The 15,827-nt window shown below is 51.6% G+C and overlaps 8 protein-coding genes across 11 annotated transcripts; 3 read left to right on the plus strand and 5 right to left on the minus strand.

Annotated features, from left to right (window-relative positions):
• Positions 1-766: 766 nt before the first annotated feature.
• TrAFT101_000381 (uncharacterized protein) lies at positions 767-1,090 on the minus strand (the record flags this gene model as incomplete). Its single annotated transcript, XM_066126007.1, has 1 exon — positions 767-1,090. One exon carries the CDS (start codon positions 1,088-1,090, stop codon positions 767-769), a length of 324 nt encoding a protein of 107 aa, XP_065982104.1.
• A 198-nt stretch (positions 1,091-1,288) lies between these two features.
• On the minus strand, positions 1,289-2,515 carry TrAFT101_000382 (uncharacterized protein; the record flags this gene model as incomplete). The annotated part of the gene is made up of 2 exons (XM_024904350.2): positions 1,289-2,079; positions 2,260-2,515. The coding sequence occupies 2 exons, from the start codon at positions 2,513-2,515 to the stop codon at positions 1,289-1,291; spliced, it is 1,047 nt and encodes a 348-aa protein (XP_024764588.1).
• A 978-nt stretch (positions 2,516-3,493) lies between these two features.
• On the plus strand, positions 3,494-4,580 carry TrAFT101_000383 (uncharacterized protein). Its single transcript, XM_024904351.2, has 2 exons — positions 3,494-3,889; positions 3,955-4,580. The coding sequence occupies exons 1-2, from the start codon at positions 3,881-3,883 to the stop codon at positions 4,510-4,512; spliced, it is 567 nt and encodes a 188-aa protein (XP_024764589.1). The 5' UTR covers positions 3,494-3,880; the 3' UTR covers positions 4,513-4,580.
• Positions 3,504-7,724, minus strand: TrAFT101_000384 (uncharacterized protein). 4 transcript variants are annotated; one of them, XM_024910484.2, is made up of 8 exons: positions 7,456-7,724; positions 7,272-7,295; positions 7,047-7,168; positions 6,450-6,898; positions 6,050-6,348; positions 5,631-5,965; positions 5,210-5,563; positions 3,504-5,110 (listed from the first exon to the last, which is right to left on the minus strand). In XM_024910484.2, exons 1-8 carry the CDS (start codon positions 7,507-7,509, stop codon positions 4,648-4,650), a joined length of 2,100 nt encoding a protein of 699 aa, XP_024764590.1. In that variant the 5' UTR covers positions 7,510-7,724; the 3' UTR covers positions 3,504-4,647. The 4 variants fall into 4 exon arrangements, with proteins under 4 accessions (XP_024764590.1, XP_065982105.1, XP_065982106.1 ...); XM_066126008.1 differs by lacking the exon at positions 7,456-7,724 and having other exon boundaries at positions 7,272-7,332; XM_066126010.1 differs by lacking the exon at positions 7,456-7,724 and having other exon boundaries at positions 7,047-7,294.
• An 875-nt stretch (positions 7,725-8,599) lies between these two features.
• Positions 8,600-10,604, minus strand: ERG6_1 (Delta(24)-sterol C-methyltransferase). The gene is made up of 3 exons (XM_024907401.2): positions 10,023-10,604; positions 9,543-9,899; positions 8,600-9,473 (listed from the first exon to the last, which is right to left on the minus strand). Exons 1-3 carry the CDS (start codon positions 10,224-10,226, stop codon positions 8,898-8,900), a joined length of 1,137 nt encoding a protein of 378 aa, XP_024764591.1. The 5' UTR covers positions 10,227-10,604; the 3' UTR covers positions 8,600-8,897.
• A 790-nt stretch (positions 10,605-11,394) lies between these two features.
• Positions 11,395-12,676, plus strand: SLT11 (Pre-mRNA-splicing factor slt11; the record flags this gene model as incomplete). The annotated part of the gene is made up of 2 exons (XM_024905876.2): positions 11,395-11,581; positions 11,687-12,676. Exons 1-2 carry the CDS (start codon positions 11,444-11,446, stop codon positions 12,674-12,676), a joined length of 1,128 nt encoding a protein of 375 aa, XP_024764592.2. The 5' UTR covers positions 11,395-11,443.
• A 78-nt stretch (positions 12,677-12,754) lies between these two features.
• MZM1 (Mitochondrial zinc maintenance protein 1, mitochondrial) lies at positions 12,755-13,543 on the minus strand. Its single transcript, XM_024909349.2, has 3 exons — positions 13,402-13,543; positions 13,155-13,337; positions 12,755-13,081 (listed from the first exon to the last, which is right to left on the minus strand). The coding sequence occupies exons 1-3, from the start codon at positions 13,454-13,456 to the stop codon at positions 12,984-12,986; spliced, it is 336 nt and encodes a 111-aa protein (XP_024764593.1). The 5' UTR covers positions 13,457-13,543; the 3' UTR covers positions 12,755-12,983.
• A 181-nt stretch (positions 13,544-13,724) lies between these two features.
• TrAFT101_000388 (uncharacterized protein) lies at positions 13,725-15,474 on the plus strand. Its single transcript, XM_024907402.2, has 2 exons — positions 13,725-14,135; positions 14,230-15,474. The coding sequence occupies exons 1-2, from the start codon at positions 13,839-13,841 to the stop codon at positions 15,271-15,273; spliced, it is 1,341 nt and encodes a 446-aa protein (XP_024764594.1). The 5' UTR covers positions 13,725-13,838; the 3' UTR covers positions 15,274-15,474.
• Positions 15,475-15,827: the final 353 nt, after the last annotated feature.

Here is a 15,827-nt window from a genome sequence, read left to right on the forward strand (position 1 = left end):
TATTTTATTTAATCGTTTTAATGCATTTTATTTTACATTAATTTTCCTTTCTTTTTTTTCTCCCCTTTGTTCGAGCTATTATTTCTCTCCTACATGGCGCCCCTCACCTCCCTCAGAGATTCTTGTCCAGCATCCATCGCACCTGCCGGCCAATCGGCAATGCAGGCGCTATCCATCCCACTGCAAAATGCTACCCGCACTTCGTGCCATTGGCACCGAACCCCCAGCACAAGGTACACCGATATAGCGTTCCCCGCAAGCAGGTACACGTAACCTCTTAGTAATTGCACGGCATGAGTGTGCTGTAGCTGTATTACGGGCTACAATAACACTCCGTCGAAAACACCAAAAGAAGCCATCATGGGGCCGTTTCTTATCGTCCACACTGTCTTCTTTTTGATCCAAAATCTCCTTCTATTTCACATTCGTCGAAAAAAGTAGTTGAAAATTCAAACACATTTATTTTTTCTAGTCCAACGGTAGGCTCTGTCGGCTCTGCCCCTCCCTGCTCCAAATCACTTCTAAAAGGAGACGCCTGCAGGTACGCTTGGATCAGCCGCGGAGGCCAGGGCCAATAGACGGCCATACAGGCAGTCCAAGCCATGATTCAAGGTGCAAATTGCATGCATGCTAGCAACAAAAAAAAAGAAAAGAAGCAAAACAGAGACCAGCATGCCATACCACCTCCTGGCAATCTGAGCGAGCTCGGAACAGTTCAGCAACCCTTCCCCTTCTTTAGGCAGCTCAGCTCTTGGACGATTCTAGCTCAGGCTTCGAGTTCAGCTCTGCTTAGCCTATTCTCGTATATTTCTGTTTGTGGCGAGATTCTGCCTATGATGGTCTCCGTGGTGTTTTGAAAATTGGTCGTAAACGCCTCCTCCCTCTCTACCTTTTGTAGAGGACGCCCTCGCTGGCTTCTCCAATTAGCTCCCCTCGTCTCAGCCTCTTCTCGCACTCCTATCCACACACGTTCGGATTTATGCCAAAATGGACTTTGTAAATAAATGGATAAACAAATCATCCGCTTGTACATAGTAGGATCCTCCCAATGCTTCGGGCAGGCCTTATCCGTTCCCCTAGCGTAGATCATCTGCACATTGCCGTGCTAAGTCATATCCTCGACTCGAATCTCCCCGAAATGTGCTCCCACTCCCTGTTCAATGCGTGCTTGTACGTTATGTTCGTAAAAGTCGTGTGTATTCGTCGTCGTCATTGCCGTCATTGCTTGGGGTAGCTGTCAACCCCTGGTCATTGCTGCTGCCACCGTCCAATACCATCGCCCCGATCCTCAGAGATGGACTTTGGCAAACAGATCGTCGTACAACTTTCCAACCCATCCTTCGGACGCTCCAGCTCGCGCAACAACCTCTAGCCCTCCCACCGCCCACAATGCAGCCGCTGCCACTACTGCAGCCTGAATCGCCAACCAACGCCGCCTGCGCTGTCGTTTAGTCTTCTTATCAACCGTGACGGCCTGGCTTCCCCACCAGCCATTTGTCGAGGGCGCGATTCCGAACCACTTGGCCAGTCCCCAAACCATATGGCTACATCCGATTCCAATCAGGCCCCTGTACGCAAAGCCCGCAATCATAGGGTGTCTGGCGAAGCCATGGGAAATATAGGCCAGTCCGATATTGGAGCTATCTCCCTCCACGACCAGGGGCAGGATTCTGTTCATAAAGACGTGGGCACTATAGAAGGCCGTGTAGACATAGCCAGACCAAGAAATCCAGCTCACCTGCGGCCATAGGCGGACCGAAGAGCGAGATGAAGACGTCGTACTATCGGTTCGTGAACTCATCAACGGAAACATACCCGGCGTCGATCCTCCATATCGTCTTATGTTTTCCGATCTTCTCAGCAGGCGTAGAGCAATCCCCGAGCCGATATGCATCAAGACCGGCAAGCCAACCAGCAGCGGTTCCGTGATGGACGTCTGGTAGAGCTCCCGGCCCATAAGGAGGTAGGTTTCCGAGCCAGCCACGCTTCGTGTAATCGCCGGAAGGAGAGATACATTGGCCAGGTGCATAGTGGTGAACATGGACACAGCATAGCTGGAATACTTTTGCATCCGAGTGACTATAGCATAATGCATCATCGCGAGCGGGTTAGCATAAGAACACACGCCCATCCGCCACCACCCAATCCAGGATACAAATACATGAAAGCAGCCAAGTGAAACCAATGGAACGTGCAAAAAGCAAAGCAAAAGCGGAACGCAAGAGAAGCCAATCAGGGGTCATCCAGGGCAAAACGAACGGTAGTAGATGGCGCCGTGGCCGCTGCCACTCAGCCCCGGGGCCATGGTCGAGCCAGACTTGATGCTGCCCACACTTCGATCAATGGAGGCGCCATCCGAAGACAGGGACTCCATTGGGTTCTGCTTCTCAGTCGGAGTATCCCCGTCCGAGTCCATGGGCGCAGGGTCGAGCTGGAGCAGAGAAATGTACGTCGAGGTCGAGTCCCTCCGATCTCGCCGAGACTGCAGGCTCTCAGCGTCCCAATCGCTCTCCATGGCGATTGGCGGTGGTTTTGGTGGTTTTCAGGTTTCTTTCGGTTTTTTTCCCTCCTCGCCTGATTTTCAAAATTCCCTCTTTCGATGTTAGACTGTGGAAAGATTCCGAATTAAAGACGAAAATGTCCGAGTAAGACTTGCATTAGCAGTACGAGAAACAGGCCACTACTACCTTATGTTGGGAAAAAAAAAATTAAGCTGCCAATCTCAAAGTCGGGGACCAATAGCGAAGATTGTAATAGTATCATGGAGGGGTGAGTCTATACCTATTGGGGAAGTAGGCTGGTTCCTGGAGCTGTCCGCTAACCTAGGCTCAAGGGAAAATCAAACACAACACAGGTTTATGCAAGAAGACAAAGCAGAAGCTGAATGGAGAGTTTTAACTCTACGTGATTGGACTCTTTGCCTTTTTCTTCCTGCTTTTAAAGGCCTATTCAAGACATTAATTTCAAATTGAGTTTGAACTTTTCTGATTGGAGCGCTCGTACTCTCGTTCGGTAATGACATTTCGGCTACATGGATTAGGTGTTAGGTATTACCTAGTAGGTATTTAGGTATTAGCTCAGTGGCAGCTCAAGCATCATCGTTGTTCGAGGCACAGCTCTATCTGCCTCCGTTGGAATATCTTACTCTATTAGTTCTAGCATGCTATTCAATGTGGAATAGCATCATTTATACGCCATAGCATCTTAGGCATCCAGCATATCAAAGCAGCTCTGCTCGTGCTAAGGCATGTATGAACACGTATTTACACAAGATACGTACGGCTCGCACATGCGAGGATGGAGTCTTGCCATGCAAGCCACACCCACTCCATGCTGTATCCTATTATCTTCTCCTCCCTTGCATTTCACCGGCATAGCGAAATGAGCTGTCTAATTTACTGCCATCAATCACCAATGCCACTCATCAAAACCACTCACCAAGCAAAGCTGCAGCGCGTATTCCTTACTCTTCTACCACTAGCAGTGTTTAGTAGCCCGGCGGTAGCGCTGCAAGGGAGCCTCCCGCTGAAGCCGACCGCTAACTTGCGCTATCAGGACCGAAGCACTCGCCTTTGTACCTGTCAGTTACCCCGCAGTCTTGCGCTGCCGGTAGGGCCTGGTCAGTATCGGCCAAGTACAGGGTACCTACTAAAGGCACGCATTTTCAGGCACAAGAGCCCCCACTATAGCTTCCACGGAGCTCTGGGCTCCGAGTTTCCGGCAGCTCTGCCTATACTCTCCCCATCGTTATCGCGATTGTCACCAAAAAGTTGCGTATCGCCAGCTTCAAGGCAGCGCACCCGCAAAAACTGCGCCTCGCCCAATCAACACACGAGTCTCCCTCTCTTGATGCTACGGATCCAGATATACAACGTCCAAAATGCCTCCCGTACGTACCATTGTCTCTGTCATCGCCATTTGCAATCGCCAACACTAACGCGACTTTCTCTCCAGAGACACCAAACCCTTCCTCCGGCGCAGACCTCCTCCGCCAAAGAGGCCCAGAAGTCCTTCTACTGCAGCCTCTGCTCCAAAGGCTACTCCCGCATGAACGACTATGAAGCCCATCTCAGCAGCTACGATCACAGCCACAAGCAGCGCCTCAAGGACATGAAGGCCATGGTGCGCGATCCCAACGCCGGCGCCAAGGCGAGAAAGGCAGAAGCCAAGGCAGACGGCATAGTCAGCATCAAGCTCAACGACCAGGATGCGCCGTCATCGAGCGGTGGCGGTGCCGGCAGTGGTGGTGGAGGGGGCTTCAAAAAGGGCGGCTTCAAGAAGACTGGCTTCAAGAGCGCTTTTGCTCCTGCAGAGCCTGCAGCATCGGTCGAGGCACCACAGACGGCATCGACAGATTCACCTCATAAACTGGGAGACCGACGCCCTGGAGAACTGATGGAAACGGAGGAGGCGGCCTCGACTCTGCCATTGGCGTATAAGAGCTCGCTGGTGGAGAGTGATACGGAGGACGAAGGATACGAGCTGTACGACCCGAGATTTCCCACTGATTGACGCGGTCAGCGCCAAAAGCTTGACGCTGAATCAACAATCGGATGCCGTCTTCTATTAATGGGTATTGGAAATACTACATAAGCATGATGCTACCTGAAACGCCGTCTCTTTTAATGTCGCTCAGCGCCAGAACCCCTACATCTCATCAGGCTGCATCCACCTATGAGAGTCTATCTGAGAAAGGTCCTCTTCCAAAAGGCCAATCATGTTACGGCTGCCGAAAAACCAATCTGCAAGCTGCGACACCTGACCACCGCCTTGAACTGGCGCGCCAGCATCGTTGGTACTAGCATTGGCCATGACTTGGTCCTCGTTGGGGATGAAGCCCAGTTGGCTCAAGTACATTTCAAATTCGTCTCCGATGGGGATAGAGTTCTCGTCCTGCTGCTGCTGGGCCTTGGCTTCCACATACAGCTTAGCGATATCAAACATGACTTTACAAAGTAGGTAGAGCTTGTCGATGGGCTCTGAAAGCCCCCTCGCCGCTTCGAGGGAGTCGACAAAGTCCTGAAGAACCTTGAGATCTGCAAATGAAGATGTTTCGATAACGTAGCAGAACAAGACGAAGAACGGGGCAAATGGTGTCAGCAGGAGGTTCCTATGAATATCACGATATAGTATCAGCATACAGCAACGAAAGAAGGTGTATAATCTCTAGGCCCCTAGAAAGCTGGTTCCCATGGGGATTTGTCCTTACCAATGGATATACATGGAGCGCATATACGAGCTAATATCCATGAATACAACGCATTCTTGATGTGTTTTCATGGCATGGCGCGCCGCATCCAGACACTCGTCACAAAATCGAGAGATGGAGCCTTCTGGGGCCGGGATGACTCGATAGATGAGCGTCTTGGTGACATAGAATTGGACCTCGTCGCCCTTGATAAAGACGTCGACAACATCCGAAGTTCCTATCGATTTAAGCAGCGCAAAAACCTTTTCGCGCGTCTCGTCCGTCTCAATCTCCAGCTTGCTGCTTTCGGCAGCCAAGACTCGGGCTCGTTGGACCAAGTCAGCCTGGGGGCTTGCTAGGGCAACCGGGCTGTATCTGTACGAGCATCATTAGCGCTTGTGCGCATGAAATAAAAACTAAGAAGAAGAAGAAGAACCCTTACAGCTGTTCGTAAATCCGGCTCTGTAAGCTGCTTATCTTAACCCATAATGTCGGAAACGTAGTCGAGGTTAGATGATCAAAGCCATTCACTTCAAACTCGCGTGGGATATCAATATCACATTCCGCTATCACCGACGCTCGTCCAAGTCTTAGACCCAATCCCTTGTCCAAAGTGTAAACGTGCCAAAAGACAATCTTCTTTTGCCGCGCAACCAGTGGGGGGTCATTCCTGAGGGATTCTGTTCGATGGTAGCCACCGGCTTGGCACAGCCAGGCGGCCATTGTGATGAGGTGCCAGGCTACAGAAGGTCTGGAGACGTCGATTGCATAGAGGCACTATATAGGATGTACCCATTAGTTAGTGACGATTCAACTTTTATAGACAGGAGACTTCCAAGTATGGAAGGCATTTAAGCTCACCCCAAGAAGTAAGGCCTGCACATTCTCAATTTTTGGTGACAAGAAAAGAGGAAAATTGGCCAGTGTCGTCTCCAGATTCGCCTTGCAGATGGCGACGTATTTGCTGTACTCTTCACGGACCGCTTCCTCTTTCGCCAGCGAGTGTTGCTCTACAAATAGGTTGTACAGCATGGCATTGACCACAGCAAAGGTCGCGTCTGAAAAGTCTTCGGTAGGGAAATAGACGGTGCTGCAGAGGTCTGAAACGTCCTTTATGCCGACTAGAGTGCAGAGGATGGTGAAGAAGGTAGGAGGTGCGGCTAGTGGCAGAGTCTCAGGTTAGCATATTCACGAGCTTTGTTCTCCATCCATGGAAGGGTCTTCTCCATCTCCATCCTCGATGTGGGAGATTCAAACTTACTCTTGACATGCTTCAGTAGAGAAACTACTGTACCCACCGGCGGCATCGCCATCTTGGTCACGCCCCCTGGAGGAACGGGCTGTTGCAAAGGGAAGCGAGGCCCGTGGCTTATAGAGCGCTTCTTTTGCATGTCGACCAGCTGGCTGAGATTGGCGAGCGCAGTCTCCATCTTTGGGTTTAGAGCTCGTAGAGGCGCTCTCTTGACGGCACGCTCGAGGAACTCGCTGGCGAAGGTGGTGTGCACGGTTAGCCCTGAGTCGCCGCCGAGGACAGACTCTTCACTGGCGCTGTCATAGTCGGCGTTTGATGAGGTGGTTTGGATGTTGAGGTCTGTTGTTGCCGGCGTGTGGATTAGTTTGGAGGCATCTGTGGCTGTAGAATTTGAAATGTTCTTGAGGAGGACTTCGATATTGCCGAGGCGAGCTTCGATCTGGTCAATCTTCCTTTCACTTGGGGGGACAGGCTAGTTAGCAGCACGATATGAAGGAATGAGAAGATGGCAATAGGTGGCGGAGATGGCAGAGGTAGCAGAGGTAGCAATACAGAGCGAGATGAGAATGCTTCCAACCATGTATGCCTAGACGGGGATAGACGCACTATTGAGATGATATAAGGACTCGTTGCCGAGGCTCCTTTGGTCGTTGTCCAGCACCAGTGGACGTGCAGGTACGCTTTGCTGTTCTGCAGTTGGAACACGGCCATTCCTTATCGCAGCGAATCTTTTGTTCCATTAAAGAAACAAAGCCATCAGCTTAGGTTCCCAAGCAGAGGGACGATGTGCCGTATATCGCGGCAGTGTGTTCACCAAACGCCCCAACTCACCTTTCGTAGACGGCATTGGTCGCACTGAGGCGCAGTCATCAGCAATAAAGTCATATTGGAACAATTCCCGCTATAAGCTCCCTCACCACCCCTCTTAACACACCCGTCGCAGTGATACATGCGATGCAAGCAAGATCCACAGCCCGTGGAGGGTACAATAATCAATGGATTGGCATGGACTTACAGCTCTGCGAGCGGATGGATCATCGGCCGCCGCGGACGGCGTGAGGTTCTGCATCGTTGGATATGGGCTGGGATATTGGCTTCCAAGCTAATGCCGACGGCGAAGGCTACGTTGGCGGTGGAGGAACATATATAGCGGTAACGGCGCGCTTATTTGGGACGGATTGAGACGTTTGGGGTTTTGTTTTATCCCCTTCTCTTTGTTTGATTCGATCTGCCTTTTTTCCATGCAGGCAGTGCAAAGTCAGAGAAGGTGAGCATGTCGTTCCCTATAGCACCCAATCCTTTACCAGGTACCTACTTATGTTAGGGCCTATACGGAGTGTGTTAGTGGCATATGGCTGGACACTGCTAATTCCACAGCAGTTTCACCCTCTTAACTGGGGAAAAAATTGATTCAATGGGAAGAGAGAGAAGATGAATTTCATTTAATATTTACTTTCAATACGAATTGGTTTAGAGTCAAAACCTGTTGGGCTAATTTCATTGAACAACGAGTCGCGGCTGTTACAAAGTATGCTTAATTGAAAAGTATAGGTTGCTACTAAGTCTGCTGCCTCGTAGGCAGGCACCACAGGAGATCCCCTGTACCTTTGCAAACTCGATATGAGGCGAGGTACTTGCGGAGTTATCGCATCTCCGCGGAGTCCGGCGCTCTCAGTGGCTGAGGCGAGTTACGTATGAGCTGAGGACGCGGTGCGAATAGTATTTGAAATAATTCACAGGTAAAAGACGCCGTTGTGACTCAAATGAAGGCTAATGGCTATTTACACATTCCATTTTGTGTCAGTTGTCAATCTGTGAAGAATAAGCTGCCTGCATCTATATAGGGCCATGCGGCAGACGATGAACCCTAAAGGACAACAAATATGTAAATGATATAGAGAATATACAGCAGATCACTATTATAGCAGCCAGAATAGTCTAGAAATCGTAAGAGTCATCAAGAGTCTTGACATATCCTTTAGATAATATTCCGTCATCTATTGCACTGCCATAAAGCCCGATAGCCCTGCGAGGGGTTGTTAGATTCTTACACAAGCTCAACTGTGAAATGCCCTCTCATTATTCACGGGATAGTACTTCCACCAGAAACAGTAGACACTTTGGTTTCAAAGAATAAATTAAAGAAAAAAAAAAAGTGTAGCAGAGTCTACCTCTTTGCTAGAGCCATTAATTACATATGCAATACATAAAAATGTTTGTTTTGCCATCCCTTTTATTGCGCGCGCATTGCCATCATGCATTCCAAATAAAACAAAATCATTGTTTGCTTTCGACGCCGCTTATAATTTCTTTTTTATAACACGCATCTTTTCCCTTCCCATCCGTTGGGCGGGTTTCGGTTTCCACTCATTACTCCATGTCAATTCAATGGTATCAAAATCCTACATCCCTTCGCCTTCTCCTCTTTGGGGGAGAATGTTTTTTCTTGGTTTTTATTTAAGCCTCGGGCTTGCGGCCAATCATGAGGTACATGGGCGTGAAGAGCTTCTCGCGACCACCAGCAACCAGGCAGTCAGCCGCAAGAGCCAAGCTGTCGGCGGTCTTCTTGGTGCCGGCAGGCGCAATTCCCACCGTCTCGAGAAGACCAGCCAGGTTGTGGGCAATGGCACGTCCCCATTTGGTCATGCGGACAATGGTGAAGACGTCTCCGAGCGTCTGGATGTACTTGAGCTCGCCAGACAGCGGCCAGTACCAGGGGGAGTGGTCATCTCGGTCAGCGAGATCCTCGTGTCTCAGGAGCTCGAAGCCAGCGGCGTGCATGGCGTCCAGGGCCTCGGAGACCTTGCACATGTTGGAGATGCCATCACCCTGCTCGATTCCGAGACGGATCTCGCGGTGGTGCAGGTTGTTGTTGTCGTATTCGTCGGTCATCAGCCACTCGTAGACACCAAAGACACCGCCGGGCTTGAGCACGCGGAAGATTTGGCTGTAGATGCCCTCCAGGGTGGGGGCATGGACGGTGGCCTCAATGGCGTAGACGGCGTCAAAGGTGTTTTCAGGGAACGACATTTGCTGCGGCACGTTTGTGTTAATAATTTGTACAGAATTGAATCTGTTTGAAATTTGGCAGTCACATCATACCATAAAGTCACCCTTGACAAAGGCCAGCTGCTTGGAGAGACCCTCCTTCTCGGCATAGTGCGTTGCTCGGTCGATCTGGTAGTCGTTGTTGTTGAGACCGGTGACGTGGCATCCGGTGAACTTTGCAATCTCACGGGCTGGGCCGCCAACACCGCAGCCAACATCGAGCACCTTCATGCCCTCCTTGATGCCAATGCTGTGGGCCAGGTAGTGCTCGTGGCGGGCAATGGCCTGGTAGAAGGGCTCGCCGGCGGAGAAGCGGCAGAAGTGGAAGGACTGGCCCCAGCCGTACTCGTACAGATCGGTGGCCAGGTTGTAGTAGTGCCTCGTCAGAGTGGCATACTCGGCTGTTCGCGCCTGTTTGCCTCGTCGTTAGCATCTCGATTCAATTCCAATTCCTTCTGGCTTCGACGGCACAAGAGGGTTTTCTCCTCTCCTCTCGTGCTTCTGCTCGAAATGGGGAGGCTGGAAATCACTCACGGCACGCTCCTCGGCAGTCTCGTTCTCGGCGGGCTTGTTGTCCCAGTGCTTGAAATACTCGTCCACAGCGGCCTTTTTGGCATCAGCGCCCTTGGAGAACATGGCAGAAATGCCTCCCTTGGCCTTGGCCGAGTTGCCGTGCATGGCCTTGTTGAAGGCGGCATCTCGGGCCTTGTCCTCCTTCTCGAGAGTAGCGGGAGCCATGTTGAATTGGAAGTTGAATTAAAAGATTAATTTAGGGGAAAAAAATCTCTATTACTAAAAGTAATGGTAAAAAAAAAGGGTGGTTAAAGAGGGAAGAGGAAGGTATTAGAAGAGAAGGGAGAGAATCAAGGACAGAACAAACAGACACGCAGAGCGAATCAATGGCGGAAAGGGACGGTGATGTGGCGCCGCAAGGAATTGGGCGGAGCTGTTGGACCTTTTTATGCGTTGTCCTTTGGCTCTGTGGTATCGCAACAATTTCACAGGCTCCCTGCGTCCGCCGCTTCTACTTTTTACCCCTGACGGGCTGCGAGAAAAAAAGCCAATCTCCAATTTCTGGGCTTGTGATATCGCACTAAAGGAGGAATTTGGCGATCTGGTTGGCTGGATGGCAGATGGAGGGGCCTGGGGATGGCCCGGATAGGCAAGCGGTGAAGGCCCCCACGATGTGCGAATACGAACGCGAACTCGCTTGTGCGTTTAGCGGTGTCTGCGAAGGAAGTTATCTATGGAGCAGCAGCTGGAAATACGCGTATTTGATATTCGCGCCGCCGCTGTGGTTGTAATTTTATACGGAGCAATTCCCATGGCCGACTATGGTCAATCAGAAGCTAGCACCAATGTTGCAATGCAATATTCGTTCCGAGGTTTGTGTTCGTAATTAGAGATTTGCAACCAAAGGTAGAGCTGAGCCCGTGCTTAGCATCAGATCCAGCAGCCTTAAAGGGTCCAGCTAGTTGGGAATAGCATGAATGGCGATGGTAGGACTGAAAGTAACCCTATTGCAGAGCCCTACTGCCTATTATAGTATAGGCCTCTGATTCTTAAGCCCTTTAAAGGAAAGTATGGTATGTTTCTAGAAGCCCAATTTCAAGCCCAACTAATGGTGCCAGAGCCCGCCGTAATATTGTAATATTGCTATGCATTTTGCACTAACCTGGAATTGCCTCGAAGCCACTTTTTTTTCCCCTTCTCTTTTCCTTTTCTGCTGCTTTGCAATCAGCTCTCCCCCTTATCGATAACAGCGATAAGATTCCACATCGTGATTATGTAACCGCGCTGGGTGGCGGGACTAGCGGCAGGTCTCCACCAAGATTTCTCTGCATGCCGCGATCTTGGATTTGCTTGTCTGTATCTTATCCTTTCCATACAGCGAAAACAGCATCACTCGCCAATTCATCACAGCCACCGCATCGCCTCTCAGAAGCGCGCCCACGATGCCTCCCCAGATCAAGCAGGACCTCAACCGGTCAGGATGGGAGACGACCGACTTCCCGTCTGTCTGCGAAAACTGCCTGCCCGAGAACCCGTTTGTCAAGATGCTCAAGGAAGATTATGGAGCCGAATGCAAACTGGTATGTCTCTACACATTCCCCCTCTTCTCCTGTCCTTTTCTTCTTTTCCAGTTGCCTCTTCCTCTCGTCGAATCATGAACATGTGCTGACATATTCCATCATCAGTGTACGCGACCATTCACCGTCTTCAGCTGGGCCGCCGAGCGCGCGCAGGGCCGCAAGAGGCGAACCAACGTCTGCCTGACGTGCGCGCGACTCAAGAACTGCTGCCAGAGCTGCATGCTGGATCTCAGCTTCGGCCTGCCCATCACCGTCCGCGATGCCGCGCTCAAGATGATTGCGCCGGGCCCCCAGTCCGAAATCAACCGAGAATACTTTGCGCAGAACAACGAGAAGCTGATCGAGGACGGCAAGGCTGGGACAGAGGAGTATGAGAAGACGGACGAAAAGGCCCGCGAGCTCCTGCGCCGTCTGGCCGCCAGCAAGCCATACTTTCGCAAGGGACGGACTGTGGACGAGTCGGAGCTTGCCGCCGCGAGAACCGGTGGCAACGCTGCGGTGGGAGCTGGCGTTGGAGGCGCTGGCCCGATTCGAACCCGAGATTCACGGGCTGCTGCAGCCGCTGGTGCCGGTCCGCGATCTGGTGGACGAGGAAAAGGCCGTCCTGCATTCCCCAGCGCGGCACAGCTTCCACCGAGCCCAAAGGACTGGCTGCCGCCGGATGATCCCAACATCATGTCCCTCTTCGTCACCGGCGTGGAGGACGATCTCCCCGAGTACAAGCTCCGCGATTTCTTCAAGGTCCACGGCAAGATCAAGAGCTTGGTGTGCTCACACATGTCCCACTGCGCATTCATCAACTACGAGACGAGAGACGGTGCGGAAAAGGCCGCGGCCGCATGCCAGGGCAGGGCCGTGATTGCTGGGTGCCCACTGAGAATTCGCTGGGGACAGCCAAAGGCGATTGGAACAATGAATCGCGAGCAGCGCTACCAGATGCTCCAGGACGCTCGCATCAGGCGGAACAACTCACAGCAACAACAGAACGCCATTGAAGGAGGACAGCAGTCGGGCGCATCGGGCGCGAAAGCCATTGCGGCGGCGCCTCCTGGAGCGGAAGAAACACCTGCTTATGCCAGTTTGGCTGGAGAGTAGAGCAATTTTGATGCGATGCTTTATTCAACTATTCATCATATTCCGGCGTTTTTGGGTGTGTTTTAGGGAAATTACAGCGGGGAAATGCAACAGTTTTATATTCTGCTCTAGATGCTTGAGGAACCAAAGACACAAAACAGGGTAGAAATGTCGATATATTGCGTTGGCCGATATTGGATTGGATTGGAGGGTATCATGACGAGTTTCTATAATCTTACATATCTCTTTCCTTTTTCTTTTTCTTTTTTTACTTTCCTTTTTTTCTTCTTTTTTATACAATGATAATACACACACGAGGCTTGCTTGATCATTTGCAGCCACAGCCACCACCGCTCTGTTTGCCGCTGCCTGCCGTTAATATGCTGTCGTTGTCGCCTCGTTCGGTGTGTTCGTGTATCCGGAGCTCTGTTTAGAAGGGCGTTGTTCAGTATATGATGTAGTATTTCACGGATAGAATGTCTTGTTTGTGGATTCTCACTGAAAGTGTGGTTGTCACCGTTGCTCTCAATCTTCTGTCCCTGCACCACGTTTTGGCGCAGGATCGTGGCCACGTCCTCGGCATGTCGGATCGCAGCCTGGATGCCGGAAGAGTCCAGGCCGCGGTTCTCGTTGAACGTCTGTCGGATCTGGTTCTGGGCGGCTGAGAGGACGTGGACGTCGCCTGGATTCAAGAAACACTCCATCAGCATCCGCCATTGAAGCTGAGAAATTTTGGATTTGCGTACCTTGGAAGGCGATGCGCGCAGAGCGCAGGAGGTGTCTGTAAGCGGCCAATGACATGATTTATATATATAGATGTATAATTTATGAAGATTGTATTGTATAGAAAATCAAACAAAAATAGAAGAAACAGCACTTGTATGGATAACTACGGTAGTAAATACCTAGTAGTGGTATCAAGGCCTGGGTTTCTTTTGCTTCTAATGGCTTCCGGCTTCAGCGAATCACGGAGCCCCGGTTCTGCCGTCTTCCGCCAGTCCATCCCACTAATAAAGGCCTGAACCGATCCCTGTCCCAAAAAAAACCAGACCCCACCATTGAATTTTTTGGCGGGCGAAAAAAAAGAAAAAAAACTGGAGATAGATTGATTGGCTTCACCTCTTCTCTCTCTTTCTCTCTCTTCTTTTCTTATACCATTCAAACAGCCAAAACACCCCAAAAAATGGCTTCCATCTCGCAGGTCGTCACCCTCCCGCTGCCGGCTCTCCCCGAGGGCTGGAGCGCCGAAAAGGACTTCAAGGCCGTCGGCAAGCTCTCCGGTGCTGTGCAGCGCAGCATCGAGCCTGTTGGACCGCACTTCCTGGCCCACGCCCGCCGCGCCCGTCACAAGCGAACCTTTTCCGAGGACGACCGGATCCAGGCCCAGGAGAGCGCCAAGAAGGTCGAGGATGTCGACGACGGCGAGGAGAGCGAGGCCGAGGACCCGATGCTGCTGCAGCTGCAGGCCAAGGACTGGAAGGTATGAGCGAGTCTGGGCATGTGATGATGATGATGATGATGATGATATCAGATTGCAATTGGATGATGCTAACCAGGACGCCCAATCACAACAGACCCAGGACCACTACAAGGTGCTCGGCCTGTCCAAGTACCGCTACAAGGCCACCGAGGACCAGATCAAAAAGGCCCACCGCAAGAAGGTCCTCAAGCACCACCCCGACAAGAAGGCCGCCCAGGGCCGCACCGAGGACGACCAGTTCTTCAAGTGCATCCAGAAGGCCACCGACATCCTGCTCGACCCCACCCGCCGCCGCCAGTTCGACTCGGTCGACGAGGAGGCCGACGTCGAGCCCCCCTCCAAGAAGCAGCTGCAAAAGGGCGACTTCTACAAGCAGTGGAGCAAGGTCTTCAAGTCCGAGGCCCGGTTCTCCAAGAACCACCCGGTGCCCACGTTCGGCGACGCCAACGCCACCAAGGAGCAGGTCGAGGAGTTTTACAACTTCTGGTACAACTTTGACAGCTGGAGGAGCTTCGAGTACCTCGACGAGGACGTTCCCGATGACGGCGAGAGCCGTGACCACAAGCGCCACGTCGAGCGCAAGAACCAGAACTCGCGCAAGAAGAAGAAGGCCGAGGACAATGCTCGTCTGCGCAAGCTGCTAGACGACGCTTCCGCCGGCGACGAGCGCATCAAGCGCTTCCGACAGGAGGCCAACGCCGCCAAGAACAAGAAGAAGTTTGAGAAGGAGGCCGCCGAGAAGAAGGCCGCCGAGGAGGCTGCTGCCAAGAAGGCTGCCGAGGAAAAGGCAAAGGCCGACGCTGAGGCTGCTGCCAAGGCTGACCGCGAGGCCGGCAAGAAGGCCAAGGAGGCGGCCAAGAACGCGCTCAAGAAGAACAAGCGTGTGCTCAAGGGCTCCGTCAAGGACGCCAACTACTTTGCCGCCGGCGGCGATGCCTCTGCTGCCCAGATCGACGCCGTGCTGGGCGATGTCGAGCTGGTCCAGGGCAAGATTGAGGCTGACGAGATTGCTGCTCTTGCCGGCAAGCTCAACGGCCTGACGGTGGCGGACGAGATCAAGGGCGTGTGGAGCGCCGAGGTGAAGAGACTGGTTGATGCCGGCAAGCTGAAGGAGGGCGATGCGAAGACTCTGGCGTAAAAACAAAAAGCGTGTTTGGGAACGGGGGTGTTTGATAAAAGCGCAATGACAGTATAGACGGCCTTCATGATGGATGAATAGACTCGAGTTTCTGACGGGCCATTTACTTTTTTGATTCCGAGGTGTCCTTGAAGTGAATAATGAGATGCCAAAACATGTTGATATAGCTTCCAAGAATCTCGGTTCTCCGCATTGATATGGTTCTACCTATTGCATGCCTAATATATATATATATATATCATCTTGGTTGAGAAGGGCCCAATAGGTATCTCAGTGGCATCCTGTCAGCAGGGATCTATATAGGTATTGTCTTGCTAATTTGCCATTGTGCCTCCAATCCACCAAGATTTATAAATACTCGTCTCTATTTTCAATTCACAACGACACGACCATCTACCATATCATCACCGATCTCAATTCTAGTCTACACCTCACACATTTATATATATGCCCGACCCCATCTAACTATCCACTATCTACTATCTCTGCGCCTTATCTTCGACACCAGCGCCAATAATCGGTCCGGCCCCCCCAAATCTCCGGCAGCGGCGCCC

The sequence above is a fragment of the Trichoderma asperellum genome, chromosome 1, assembly GCF_020647865.1.
Source record: "Trichoderma asperellum chromosome 1, complete sequence".
NCBI classification, from domain to species: Eukaryota; Fungi; Ascomycota; class Sordariomycetes; order Hypocreales; family Hypocreaceae; genus Trichoderma; species Trichoderma asperellum.

Coding starts and splice junctions, on each gene's coding strand:
- TrAFT101_000384 (XM_024910484.2), bottom strand. CDS start 7,509: ATGCAGAACCTCACGCCGTCCGCGGCGGCCGATGATCCATCCGCTCGC. Junction 6,349..6,449: donor TCTACTGAAGCATGTCAAGA/GTAAGTTTGAAT, acceptor CTCTGCCACTAG/CCGCACCTCCTACCTTCTTC. Junction 5,111..5,209: donor CGCTCCATGTATATCCATTG/GTAAGGACAAAT, acceptor TGATATTCATAG/GAACCTCCTGCTGACACCAT.
- ERG6_1 (XM_024907401.2), bottom strand. CDS start 10,226: ATGGCTCCCGCTACTCTCGAGAAGGAGGACAAGGCCCGAGATGCCGCC. Junction 9,900..10,022: donor AGACTGCCGAGGAGCGTGCC/GTGAGTGATTTC, acceptor CGAGGCAAACAG/GCGCGAACAGCCGAGTATGC. Junction 9,474..9,542: donor TTGTCAAGGGTGACTTTATG/GTATGATGTGAC, acceptor AACGTGCCGCAG/CAAATGTCGTTCCCTGAAAA.
- MZM1 (XM_024909349.2), bottom strand. CDS start 13,456: ATGTCATTGGCCGCTTACAGACACCTCCTGCGCTCTGCGCGCATCGCC. Junction 13,338..13,401: donor TGCGCGCATCGCCTTCCAAG/GTACGCAAATCC, acceptor TCTTGAATCCAG/GCGACGTCCACGTCCTCTCA. Junction 13,082..13,154: donor CGGTGACAACCACACTTTCA/GTGAGAATCCAC, acceptor CCTTCTAAACAG/AGCTCCGGATACACGAACAC.
- TrAFT101_000388 (XM_024907402.2), top strand. CDS start 13,839: ATGGCTTCCATCTCGCAGGTCGTCACCCTCCCGCTGCCGGCTCTCCCC. Junction 14,136..14,229: donor TGCAGGCCAAGGACTGGAAG/GTATGAGCGAGT, acceptor CAATCACAACAG/ACCCAGGACCACTACAAGGT.